Raw genomic sequence first — 13,964 nt, forward strand, 5'->3', positions numbered from 1 at the left:
TTCTGTCACCAATTTAGAGTGTTTGCATGTTGCTGACTTATTTCAATAATGTAACATTACCAACAAATCAATCATGTGGACCAGTGATGGTGGAGTGAAGCTATGTGATATACACTCAGTGGCCAATTTATTAGGTACACCTAACTGCCCATTATTGCAAATATATAATCAGCCAATCATGTGGCAGCATCTCAATGCATAAAAGCATGCAAACATGGTTTAGAGGCTTCAATGCACAGGATCAAAAGTAGCTGCAGAGGGTTGTAGACAAAGTTAGCTCCATCATTGGCACTTGGCACTGTCCTCCCCACATCTTCAAAAGTCAGTCCTCAAGAATGCGGCTTTCATCATTTCGGGCTCTTCCCATGCGGAATATGCCTTCTTCTCATTGCTATTCTTGAGGTGGAGGTAGAGGAGCTTGAGGACCCACACTCAATGCTTTAGGAACAGCTTCTTTCCCCCCCTCACCATCAGATTTATAGGACATAAAATACTACAGCACAGAACAGGCTCTTCAGCCCACATGTTGTGCTAACCTTATAACCTACTCTAAGATCAATCTACACACAAAATGCTGGAGAACTCAGCAGGCTAGGCAGCATCTGTGGGAAAGAGTACAGTTGACTTTTGGATGGAACTCTTTAGCAGGAGAAAAACCAAGATGGGAGTAGATTTAAATGGTGGTGGTGGTGGGGTTGGAGAGAGAGAAACACAACATGATAGGGGAAACCAGGAGGGGGAGGGGTGAGATAAAGAGCTGGAAATTTGATTGGTAGAAGAGATACAGGGCTGAAGAAGGGGGTATGTAATAGGAGAGGACAGAAGGCTATGGAGAAAGAAAAAGGGAAGGGGGTAATGAGGGTAAGGAGATAAGGAGAGAGCAGAAAAATGGAAAGGAAGAATGATGAAGCAGAGGGATGGGGGCATTTCTGGAAGTTTGAGAAATCGATGTTGGCATGCATGATCATTGATTTCTCAAACTTCCGGTAATGCCCTCATCCCTCTCTTTCTCCATTCCCTGTCCCGTTTCCCCTCTCTCACTTTATCTCCTTACCTGCCCATCACCTCTCTCTGGTGCTCCTCCTCCTTTCCTTTCTTCCATGGCCTACTGAGTTCCTCCAGCATTTTGTGTGTGTTGCTTGGATTTCCTGCATCTGCAGATCTTCTCTTGATTATGCGAAGATCAATCTAACCTTTTCCTTCTATAGACACCTCCAGTTTTCTGTCATCCATGTGTCTATCTAAGAGTTTCCTAAATGTCCCTAAAGTATCTGCCCCATTGCCAAAACTGGTAGGGTGTTCTACACATCCACCACTCCCAGTTTTAAAATACTTTTTGTCCAATCACCTCACAATAGTGACCTTAGTATTAACCATTTCCATCCTGGGAAAAAGTCTCTGGCTGTCAATTCAATCTATGCCTCTTATCACCATGTACGCCTGTATCAAGTCACTTCTCATCCTCTTTCATTCCAAAGGAAAAAGCCCTACCTTGCTCAACCTATCCTTATAAAACATACTCTCTAGTCCTGGTAAATCTCTTCTGCACCCTCTCTAAAGCTTTTACATCCTTCTTATAATGAAGTGACCAGAACAGAAGACAACTTCTGAGTAGTCTATGAGCCCATAATCACTACCACGCTATTTTACTGCATTTTGCACTATTTATTACTGTTTTATAAATTTTTTTGTAACATGTAGTACTTTTTTATGTATTGCACTGTACTGCTGTCCCAAAACAACAAATTTCATGACATATGTCAGTGGTAGTAGGCCCGATTCTGATCGTGAAATTGACAGCAATGTGTAGTTGCTATGATATTCTGACTGAGAAAGAATTGCTACTCCACTAGTCTTCCAAACAGTAATTGCAGGCTACATTGAGTGAGACAGAGCTACGGTACCAATTGTTTCCCTTCTCAAAGGAAACACCACAACTGGTTTCTTGCATCTAGTCTCTCCCCACTGGTGAAGCCCAGTCTCAGAAGTACAGCAAACCTCTCATTGCTCCCACTTGTTTTATCGTCTTGCATTAATTTCTGTCGCACCCCAGCAAGAATTGACAGGATGTCAGAGGATAAGTGACATCAGGCTGCTGTTCTATCACATCTAAAATCAACTGCATCTGAAACCCAACAGAGCTCAAACGATTATTTATTGATCATCTGCCCATCATTGCTGGTTACATGCTCCAGATATTCATATCACATTAAAGTCCACAAAATGTCAACCTTGTCGTCCTGAAAATAAAGTCATTCTTGGTGGTATATTGTAACTGAACTTCGATCGTTTGAAGGAAAAACATTTCATTTAGATTTTAAGCAACACACATCAAAGTTGCTGGTGAACGCAGCAGGCCAGGCAGCATCTATAGGAAGAGGCGCAGTCGACGTTTCAGGCCGAGACCCTTCGTCCTCGGCCTGAAATGTCGACTGCGCCTCTTCCTATAGATGCTGCCTGGCCTGCTGCGTTCACCAGCAACTTTGATGTGTGTTGCTTGAATTTCCAGCATCTGCAGAATTCCTGTTGTTTGCATTTAGATTTTAAACAATTTTTCTGTGTAAGGAAAATAATTTGAAAGCATAACTTGATTTTCATATTGAGTCACACAGCACTAAGCACAGAAAATAGCCCTTTGGCCCATCTAGTCTATGCCAAGTTGTTATTCTGGCTAGTTTCATCAATCTGTACCATAGCTGATCATAACCCTCCAATCCATGTGGCTATCCAAACTATTGTTAACTGTAGCAATCGAGTCCACCTCCACTAATTCCACACCTGTTCGGATTTGGTCCACACTTGCACCACCCTCTACGTTTCCTTTTATGTACTAGCATTCCCCTGGAGTTTCTGATAAACTGGTAGGGTGCTCCTGAGCTTAAACAGGTCCCTTGTGACTGAGCTCCTTCTTTCAAAGAGGTGTCCAATTATCCCACACCCTGGTTCCTTTTCCACAACCCTGCAAGTTCTTTTCACCGTTATCTATTTAATTACCTTTCCATCATTTTCCCCAGACATTTACACAGTCTCCAACAACATATTTTTGTTGTGGCCTTTGGCAGCTACGGTGGTGCTAGCAAGTTAGTGAACCTTTAGAATTTTCTCTATTTCTGCATAAATATGACCTAAAATTTGATCAGATATTCATGTAAGTCCTAAAACCAGATAATGAGAAACCAGCTAAATAAATAATACAAAAACTTATATTTGCTTATTTATATATTGAGAAATATTACATGTATTTATTGGCAAAAGTATGTGCACCTTTGCTTTCAGTCATGGTGTGATCCCTTTGTTCACCAATAACTTCAACAAAACGTTTCCAGTGACTGTTGATCAGTCAAGTACATCGACTTGGATGAATTTTAGGCCATTTCTCCTTACAAAACTGCTTCAACTCTGGGATGTTGGTGGGCTTCCTTGCATGAACTGCTTGCTTCAGGTCCTCCCACAACATTTCTATGGGATTAAGGTCAGGACTTTGACTCGGCCATTCCAAAACATGAAATTTCTTCTGCTTTAACCATTCTTTGGTAGACTGACTTGTACGTTTAGGGTCATTGTCTTGCTGTATGACTCACTTTTTCTTGAGCATCAGTTCATGGGGAGATACCCTAACATTTTCCTGCAGAATTTTCTGGTACAATTCAGAATTCACAGCTCCATCAATGATGGCAAGCCATCCTGGTCCCAAGGCAGCAAAGCAGACCCAAACCATGACACGGCCACCACCATGTTTCACAGATGGGACGAGGATCTTATGCTGGAATGTAGTGTTTGCTTTTAACCAAACATTCTGCTTCTCGTTTAAGCCAAAACATTCTGTTTTGGACTCATCCATCCACCAAACATTCTTCCAATAGCTTTCTGGCTTACCCACATGGTCCTTAGCAAACTTTAGACAGGCAGCAATGTATTCCTTGGAGAGTAGTGGCTTTCTCCTTGAAACCCTGTCATGTACACCATTGTTGTTCAGTGCTTGCCAGGTGGTAGACTAGTGAACACTGATATGAGCCAATGCAAGAGAGGCCTGTAGCTCCCTAGGTGTTACCCTGGGGTTCTTTGTGACCTCCTGGGATATTACACGCCTTGCTCTTGGAGTGATGTTTGTTGGTCAACCATTCCTGGGGAGCATAACAACAGTGTTGAATTTCCTCCACTTGTACACCATCTGCCTAACTGTGGATTGGTGGAGCCCAAACTCTTTAGAAAAGGTTTTAATGGTTTTATATCCTTTTCTGGCTTGGTGAGCATCAACAACATTTTTCCTCAGAAAACTCCTTTAATCGAGGCATGGAACACTTCCAAAAATCTGTGTGGTGAAGATTAGACTTTAAAGTGAACACCCAGGTTTATGTTCTTTAAATAGGGCAGGGTCTCCCACACCCACACCTGATTGTCTTGTCATCCCATTGATTGAAACACCTGACTCTAATTTCCCCTTTAAATGAACTGATAATCCTAGAGGTTCACATACTTTTTCTGATAAATACATATAATATTGAATCATTTTTCACAATAAACAAATGAGCAAGCATAATGTTTTGTGTTATTTATTTAATTGGGTTTTCTTTATCTAGTTTTAGGACTTGCATGAAGATCTGATCACATTTTAGGTGATATTTATTCAGAAATAGAGAAAATTCTAAAGGGTTCACAAACTTTCTAGCACCACTGTAATATTGTAGTATAACAAACAAGAAGAAAAAGTAGATTAGCTTTATTTGTCACATGTATATCTAAACATAAAGTGAAAAGCATTGTTTGTATTAATGACCAGCACAGTCCGTGATGTGCTGGGGGCAGCCCACAAGTGTTGCCATGCCTCCAGCACCAACATAGCATGCCCACAACTTACTAACCCTAACCTCTATGTTTTTGGAATGTGGGAGGAAACTGGAGCACCCGGAGGAAACTCACACTGTCACAACCCATCGAGTTTGTTTCAAAATCCTCTCCCAAACCTATGACCTTTCTGGAGACAAAAAGAGATGGCAGATGCTAGAATCTGAAGCAAAAAAAAAATAGCATCTGGGGTACACCATGGTCCAGGCAGTATCTGTGGTGGGAAATTGATAGTTAATCCTTCAGGCCTTGCAGATCTCAACCAAGTCCATTGTGACTGGAAAGATCTGAGATGCTGATTGTCCTTTATCCCCCAAAGTCACTGCCTCCAGCAGCTCCCTTTTTTGCTCCATTAGGTTTACAGCCTAGAAACACTTGGCAGCAGGCATATGGGAAATTCAAAATATAAACATAAAAATAGATCAGCAAGAGGAGGCCTCCCTGATTCTCGCCTCATTTGCTAACCTGTACCTCCCAGCTTCACACTTCATTCTCCTCCTGCCATCCATGTTCCTTCCCCCTCACCTAGCTTCACCTATCACTTTCTAGTTTGTACTACATCCCTTTCCCCCACCTTCTTTCCCTCTTCCTTTCCAGTCTCAATGAGGGGACCCAGCCCGAAAGGTAGACTCTTTATTCTTCTCCTAGATTCTGCTTGACCCACTGAGTTCCTCGAGCATTTTGTCTGTGTTGCCCTGGACTCCCAGCATCTGCAGCATCTCTTGTGTTGATGATGGCTAATTTGGTGATCACTTCAAATCTGCATTCCCCACAGTATCCTTTCACCATCTTGCTTATAGATTATCTACCTCTGCCTTACAAATATTCAAAGATTCTGTTCCCATCTTCCCATGAGGAAGATAATTCCAAAGACTCACAGTTCATCCTGTTTTGCATTACCAGTCCCTTATTTGAACCCCCAGTTCTATATTCTCCCAAGAGGAATAATCATTTCTATGTTGTCCTTGTTAAGATCACATCCACGTAGTTATTGAAACTACCCTCAAATGTTGAAATTGAGCCTGCATCCACCACTTCAGCTGGCAGCTTGTTCCAATTTTCACCACCCTTTGAATGAAAATGTTCCCCTTCATGTTTCCCTTTAACATTTCAGCTTTCACTCTTAACCCATGACCTTTAGCTCTAGTCTCCAACCTCAAGTGAAAAAGCCTGCTTGCATTTACCCTATCTAAGTACCTTATAGTTTTGTTACCAGCAGTACAGTACAGGTACAGGCCCTTCAGCCCGTGATATTGTGCTGAACCAATTAGGTTAATGTCTTCTAATCCCTTCTGCCTGCACATTGCCCACTTCCTTCCATTCTCTGCACATTCTTGTGCCTGTCTAAGAGTCTCTCAAATGTTTCTATCGTATCTGTGTTCACCACCACCCCTGGCAGCATATTCCAGACACCCATCGTTCTCTTTGCCTGGGATATTTTTCAATGTTCTCCCTCTCATTCCAAACACAATCCTCTGGTAATAGATATGTAGATCTCTATACCTCTCATGATTATGTACACCTGTTATCAGGTCCCTCACCTCCCCTCTGGCTTTCTCCTTCATCAATAAAGCATCGTTTCAAGTTCAAGTTCAAGTTCGTTTCTTTTTGTCATTCTACGGTACACATTCAAGCGAAACAATGTTCCTCTCGACCAAGGTGCACAGGACCTGTAACCCGCACACATACTGTAACAGTTAAAGTGATGTACATTAACAAATTAATAAATTAACAAATAATGAGCTGCATATAGAATACAAGTTCAAAAGTAAACAGTATAATGCTACTGGTGTTTCATACGTGGTGAGAGCTGGATGACAGCAGAGGGTTTAGTAGTCCTACAGCCTGAGGGGAGAGGCTGTGTTCCCAGCCGAACAGTTCTTATCCTAATGATACAGTACCTCCTGCCTGATGGTAGGGGTCAAAGAGATTGTTGGACAGATGGGAAGCATCATTGACAATGATAAAGGCCCTGCATAAGCAGCTCTCCTGATAAACATCTCAAGTGGGTGGAACAGCGACCTCGATGTTCCTCTCTGCAGTCCTCACAATCCTTGGTAACCACAATACAGTCAAGTTACAGGTCCATGACTGAGTGCTGGAGAGGCTTTTACTTTACAATACACTCCGAAAGTCATTTTGGATGTTTGTGGCTGTGTTCATTCAGGGGAAAATTTTGCAGTGCCCTGGCCTTGTTTGTCTAACCTCTGTGGAAGAAAATGGACTTGGTATGCAGAATGTCACTCTTTGCATTATGTTATTTCTCTGATTGTTTCCATTTCTCCTGATAGCAGCTCCTTTATCTGAAGCAGAATTCATTGATTTGATCTTCATAGGGGCTAACTTATATTTTAACAAGAGAAAAAAATTGCTGTGATCATAGGATCAAACTTGGGTCAGTGACTTGCATCTGTCTGATAGTTGTGGTTCAAGAGACCAGCACTGATCCCAGCACAGTATTTAGCCTGATAATCCTGTGTGGTACTGCGAGTTAACACATTCCATGTTTAGATGAGTCATTAGATTCTGCCTTTGTGTGTCCTTCTAGGTAATAGGAATTTGAAAGTTTGGTCTTTTGCTTCTATAGGGCAGATCTCTTAAGGAACAGCAGCTTTAAACTTTTTTTCCTTAGGCAATCTGATTGACTAACAGTAAAATTATTCTGAAAAGCAGTTCTTTGATTGCTAGTGGACCATCATTAAAAATATAAAAGCCCAAAGCCTGTGTTGGGCTTTATTTTAACTGGTATAATCACCAAGGGGAAAACTTGGGGAGGGGTGGATAAATTGATGGTTGGAGATTGTGACAACTGAATCAAGCATTTTTGGTACTTAAACTTGTGAGAAAAGCAATTATGCCCAGATCGGGCCAGCACAGCAGTGTAACACTATCACAGCACCAGCAAACCGGGGTTCAATTCCTGTGACTGTCTGAAAGAAGTTTGTATGTTTTCCCTGTGACCATCTGGGTTTCCTCCCACATTTCAAAGACGTATGGGTTAGTAGGTTAATTAGTCACATGGATGTAATTGGGAGGCATGGGCCCGTTGGGCTGGAAAGCACTGTTACGGTGTTGTATCTAAAATTCAAAATGCAAGAAAAACACGGCTTCTACGGAAAGAAATAAGCAGTTGATGTTCCACACCAAGTTTCTCCATCAGGACTTGAAAGAAAAGGGGCAGAAGCCAAAATAAGTAGGCGAGGGAGGGGAAGAATTGCAGTCTGGCAGGTGATAAGTGAGACTGGGTGAGCGGAAAGGTGGGTGGGTAGGGGAGGGGGGATGACGTGGGAAGCTGGGAGGTGATAGGTGGAAAAGGTAAAGGACTGAAAAAAAAGCAGTCTAACAAGAGAGGACAGTGGACCTTGGAAGAAAGGGGAGAAGAGGGGAAGCTAGGTGGAGGTGACGGACAGGTGAGGGGGAAGAGAAGTGGTGAGAGAGTAACTGGAAAGAGAAATGGAAAAAGAGGTTTGGGTGGAGGGAGTAATTACCAGAAGCTGGAGAAATCGATGTTCAAGCCATCAGGCTGGAGGCTACCCAGGTGGAATATAAGGTGTTGCTCCTCCAACCTGATTTCCATAATCTACAGAATCTCTCGTCTTTATGTTTGGCCACAGTGATTAATTCTGTAAAGGAGCTGCTCAAATCAGGATATGTAGGTAAGGTTAGGGTATGTGTTTACAGCATGAGTCTGCCTCTGAAATATCATTGGTTTTGTCTGTGTAATTTTAGCGTTGAACTCAGTCATAATGCTTGAGTTGAAAAATTACAGGTCCAGGGAGACTTGTGTATCCTTATATCTACTGTGGAGTTCGATTAGGATTCTGAGAGTACAGCATTCACTTTGCAGCAGACATGCATGTTTAATAAACCATTTGCTTTTCCCCTTGTATGAGATATGCACAGATGAAAAATAATCCCACACAAAAGACAAAAAGGTGAAATCCTTCAGTCTTCATGCGGCCTATTCTGTCATCCCCAGTACTCAGTTATTGAATTGCGAGGAAAAAAAATATTTGCAGCAGCCCCTCATGCACCTAGTATCAGAGTGATGTTATCATCAACTCGATATGCCTGTGTTGCTGTTGCAAGTATGTTTCTCATTGCACCTGTGCATACATGTACGTGTGCCTATGACAATAAACTTGACTTTCAGTTTGATTTTGGAGTTATAACTCCACTGTATCATACCCATGTTTTGCTGAAAAAGATTTGTTTATGCATTAAGTGAGAAGAACTATATGTGAGTTTCATAGAACAGCACAGCACAGGAATAGGTCATTGTTGTGCCCATCACCTAAAGAGCAAATTAAAAATATCCCAACACTAAACCCTCCTACATACACAATGTCGATGTTTGATTGCCACTAGCAAATCAACAAGAGCCATTGAATCCCACAGTATAGAAGCAGGCACTTCAGCACATTCAGTCCATGCTGACCCAATATTCTACCTAGACTACATCCCTCTAAACCCCTTTCATCTACATTCCGATCCAAACTTCTCTTTCAAGTTACAATTGGATCTGCATCTATCATTTCCACTTGCAGCTCGTTCCACTTTTGCACCACCCTCTAAGTGAAGATCTTCCTTCTCAGATTCCCGCTGAATATTTCACTTTTCGCCCAAAACCTATGACCTGTAGTTCTAGTCTCAGCCAACGTAAGAGGAAAAAGCCTGTATGTATCCATCCTTTCTACACCCCTCGTAATTTTGTACACCTCTCTAAGATCTGGGCTTGTCTAAGTGCAATGCTAGTGTGCAATTGCCAACAATACCTGGACAGCTAAAACACCAACAATCAGCATTTGAAATTCAACCAGGATTGAAGTGGTGTGTTATGTTGAAAAGAATAAAGGGGTTACAGTGCTTTTCAAGGAACTGTAGTGGATCTGGGAGTACAACTATGTATATCACTAATAATTTAGATACAGCAATAACAAAGAACATGAATGTCTGATCAGGAATAAAAGGAATATGACACAGGTATAGACATCTGTGATCAAGAAAGTCTCTTGAGGAATATAGTGTGTCTAGGAGAGATCTCTAGAAAGAAATTAGAAGGGTGAAAAGTGGTTATGAAATATCCTTGGCAAGCAAGAGTAAAGAATTGGAGTTGAAATTGGAATTGAAATAAGGTTATTATTGTCACATGTTACGAAGATACAGTGCTGTCTTGCATGCTGCTCATACAGATCAGATCATTGTGGTAGAACAAGATAAAGCACTAACAGAGTGTAGAATAAAGTGTAACAGCTACAGAAAAGGTGCAGTGCAAGTAAACAAGAAGGTTCAAGCTCTTCATGAGGTAGATTGTGAGGATAGGAGTCCCATTTATTGTACTAGGGGATTCTTATATACAGCAATATAGAAGCTGTCCTTGAGCTTAGTGGAATGTGCTGTTAGACTTTTGTATCTTCTGCCCGATTGAAGATGGGAGAAGAGAAAACTGAAACTAAATTACTGATGCAAAATTGTGTGTCTATAGCAAACCTGGTAAGCAACAGGCTAATATACTGCAAAGAAAATTTATGGGTCAATTATCTCAAACTCATATGTTTTTCTGTGATTATTGTTTGGAAATACTGAATCCCTTAGATGGAGAGAGTCCTCATTATGTCCTTGAATAGAATCAAATTGTGGGTCCACATTGCTATAACTATTGCATGAGTGGGGAGAGATTACTTATTTTGAATGGAAGGTTATTAAACAGTTGTTATTTATAGACTAACAGATAACTAATAGGGCCTTCAATTATACTGTCCTCTCTATAATGTCCACTTTTGTATCTTCAATCAAATCTTCCTCGATTTCTCCCTTTTTGACATTTATGCTTCTGTGGAATGATTTTTTTTCTTGATTTATTACAGTAAAGGTTCTATATGTTCAATTATGTCACTTTATTTATGATACTATTGTGAAAGAGTATTAAACTTAGAAACAGGAATAAGGCATTTGAATTCTCAATCCTTTCCTACTAATTGACTATCCCATGACTAATCTCAATCTCAACTCCATTTTCCTGCTGATGTTTCATTGCCATATAGATTCCTGTCCACAATTGCAGCTCTTCGATATCAAATTCCTTTAATGTTTTAGCCTCAATTGGTTACCGCTCATTCCTCTGAACTCAATGCATGCTGATATGACGTTCCTCACATTTTATCTCACAGAGCCCTGGTATTTATACAAAAGAAATAATTGCTTAATTGATGAGAAAAAGAATTGATTTCTTCTTGGCATTTTAAATTGTATCTAAAACCCATATATTGTGGAGCAAATAATTGATAGTTTCAGAACCATCCACCAATCCATACATAGAATATTAGCCTTAAATCTCAAGTAATAAATATTTTGATTTTTTCTTGCTCTGCAAGATATGATCGATTATTACATAGGTAACTCTCAGAGGTAACCAGTCACACCCCCCTTTACATTGGCTGCACAACAGTGGAAACTGCAAGTAGTTTCAAACTCCTGGGAATGCACCTCACACACAACCCCTCATGGTCCCAGGACATATCCTACACAGCTAAGAAAGCTGATCAATGCCTCTACTTTCTGAAGAGGCTGAAGACAGATAGGCTATGCACATCCATACTCATGTCATTCCACAGATGAGCAGTAGACCATAGACAATAGGTGCAGGAGTAGGCCATTCGGCCCTTTGAGCCAGCACCACCATTCACTGTGATCATCCACAATCAGTATCCAGTTCCTGCCTTATCCCCATAACCTTTGATTCCACTATCTTTAAGAGCTCTATCCATCTCTTTCTTGAAAGCATCCAGAGACTTGGCCTCCACTGCCTTCTGGGGCAGAGAATTCCACATATCCACCACTCTCTGGGTGAAAAAGTTTTTCCTCAACTCCGTTCTAAATGGCCTACCCCTTATTCTTAAACTGTGGCCTCTGGTTCTGGACTCACCCATCAGCGGGAACATGCTTCCTGCCTCCAGCGTGTCCAATCCCTTAATAATCTTATATGTTTCGATAAGATCCCCTCTCAGTCTTTTAAATTCCAGAGTATACAAGCCCAGTCGCTCCAATCTTTCGACATATGACAGTCCTGCCATCCCGGGAATTAACCTTGTGAACCTACGTTGCACTCCCTCAATAGCAAGAATGTCCTTCCTCAAATTTGGAGACCAAAACTGCACACAGTACTCCAGGTGTGGTCTCACCAGGGCCCTGTACAGCTGCAGAAGGACCTCGTTGCTCTTATACTCAATTCCCCTTGTTATGAAGGCCAACATGCCATTAGCTTTCTTCACTGCCTGTTGTACTTGCATGCTTGCTTTCAGTGACTGAGGTACAAGAACACCTAGATCTCGTTGTGCTTCCCCTTTTCCTAACTTGACTCCATTTAGATAATAATCTGCCTTCCTGTTCTTACCACCAAAGTGAATAACCTCACGTTTATCCACATTAAACTGCACCTGCCATGCATCTGCCCACTCACCCAGCCTGTCCAAGTCACCCTGCGTTCTCATAACATCCTCCTCACATTTCACACTGCCACCCAGCTTTGAGAGCATCCTAACTAGGTGCGTCACTGCATGGTATGGTAATGGCACTGAGGCAGACAGGAAGTCTCTACAATGGTCAGTCAAAACAGCCCAAGCCATCACTGGCACTGGTCTACCCACCATTTAGCACATATACGCAGAAAGGTGCTGGCAAATGGCCAGTAACAGCATGAAGGATCACACACACTCTGCTCGTGGACTGCTTGTTACACTCCCATCATGGAGGATGCTAAGTAGCTACAACCAGACTCAAAAACAGTTACTTTCCCCAAGCAGTAAGGCTGATCAACACCTCCACCCACTACCTCCACCATTACTTCCCATCAGTCACCTTATGTGTCACTTTATGGACACAGTCACTCTATGTACATAAGCTATCTTATGTATTTATATTTACTTTGTTGTTTTTCAAAATTGCTATTGTGTTCTTGATCTTTTGTGTTTTTTTGCTACATTGGACCTGCAGTAACAATTATTTCATTCTCCTTAAGCTTGTCTATAGGAAATGACATTAACCGATCTTGAAGCTTAAACCTTGAATTGAATGGAGTGATTATTAATTGGGTATGTTGGAGTGGTCCACACCTGAATTTATTTTCCTTCCCTTACTTACAGGCCTTCACAGGAAATTCCAACGCAGACACGGTAGTGCACCACAAGCTGCAAAACCCAATCAAAGCCAGATTCCTTCGTTTCATTCCTCTGGACTGGAATCCCAATGGAAGAATTGGAATGCGGGTTGAACTTTATGGCTGCTCCTACAGTAAGTATTGAGCTTCAAAACCAAATGGTTGTATATTGGCATCGGCAATGGCACTTTGGCATTCATAGGCTCATGTTGCCTGGTGTTCACAAAGTGAATGGAGTTACAGAGTTATAAGACCAGAAGACGTAAGAACAAAATTGGGCCATTTGGCTCCACCATTCTATCATGGCTGATCCATTATTCCTCTCAATCCCATTCTCTTTCCTTCTCCCCATAATCTTTGACACCCTGACTAATCAGGAAACTATCAATCTCTGCTTTAAATATACTCAATGACTTGGCTTCCACAGCTGTTTGTGCATTGAATTCCACAGATTCAGTACCCTCTGGCTAAAGAAATTCCTCCTCATTTTTGTTCTGAATGGGCATTCCGCTATTCTGAGGCTGCACCTTCTGGTTCTAGATTCATCCACTATAGGAAACATCCTCTCCATATCCACTCTATCTAGGCATTTCATTATTCGATAGGTCTTCCCCCTCATTCTTCTAAAACAAGGGTTCCTAACCTGGGACCATAAACCCCCTGGTTAATGGTAGGGGTCCATGGCATAAAACAGATTGGGAACTCTTGTTCTAAACTCGAGCAAGTACAGGCCCAGAGCCATAAAGGGCTTCTTATATGTTAACATTTTCCTTCCTGGATTCATTGTCACGAATCTCCTCTGGAACGTCTCCAATACCAGCATAACAACTTAATTTGAAGTAGTAACTAAGAGGGAGACGTTGTTGCAAGGCAAGAGCCATTCGAAAAGAGCAAGTCTCAGTGGAAGTGAATCATGATTTGAAGTATCGAGTGAGAGAGAAACATCATTGTTAAGCAGAAGCCA

The 13,964-nt window shown here is 41.6% G+C and overlaps 1 protein-coding gene across 1 annotated transcript in view; it reads left to right on the forward strand.

The window, feature by feature from the left end:
- The window catches only part of LOC134346865 (contactin-associated protein-like 5), a 1,591,243-nt gene that overhangs the window by 620,241 nt on the left and 957,038 nt on the right, over positions 1 to 13,964 (forward strand). Inside the window, exon 4 of the mRNA XM_063048670.1 lies at positions 12,987 to 13,134. Coding sequence (XP_062904740.1) covers positions 12,987 to 13,134 — 148 coding nt within the window. The remainder of the gene's footprint in view (positions 1 to 12,986; positions 13,135 to 13,964) is intronic.

This window comes from Mobula hypostoma, chromosome 5 (assembly GCF_963921235.1).
Source record: "Mobula hypostoma chromosome 5, sMobHyp1.1, whole genome shotgun sequence".
NCBI lineage: Eukaryota > Metazoa > Chordata > Chondrichthyes > Myliobatiformes > Myliobatidae > Mobula > Mobula hypostoma.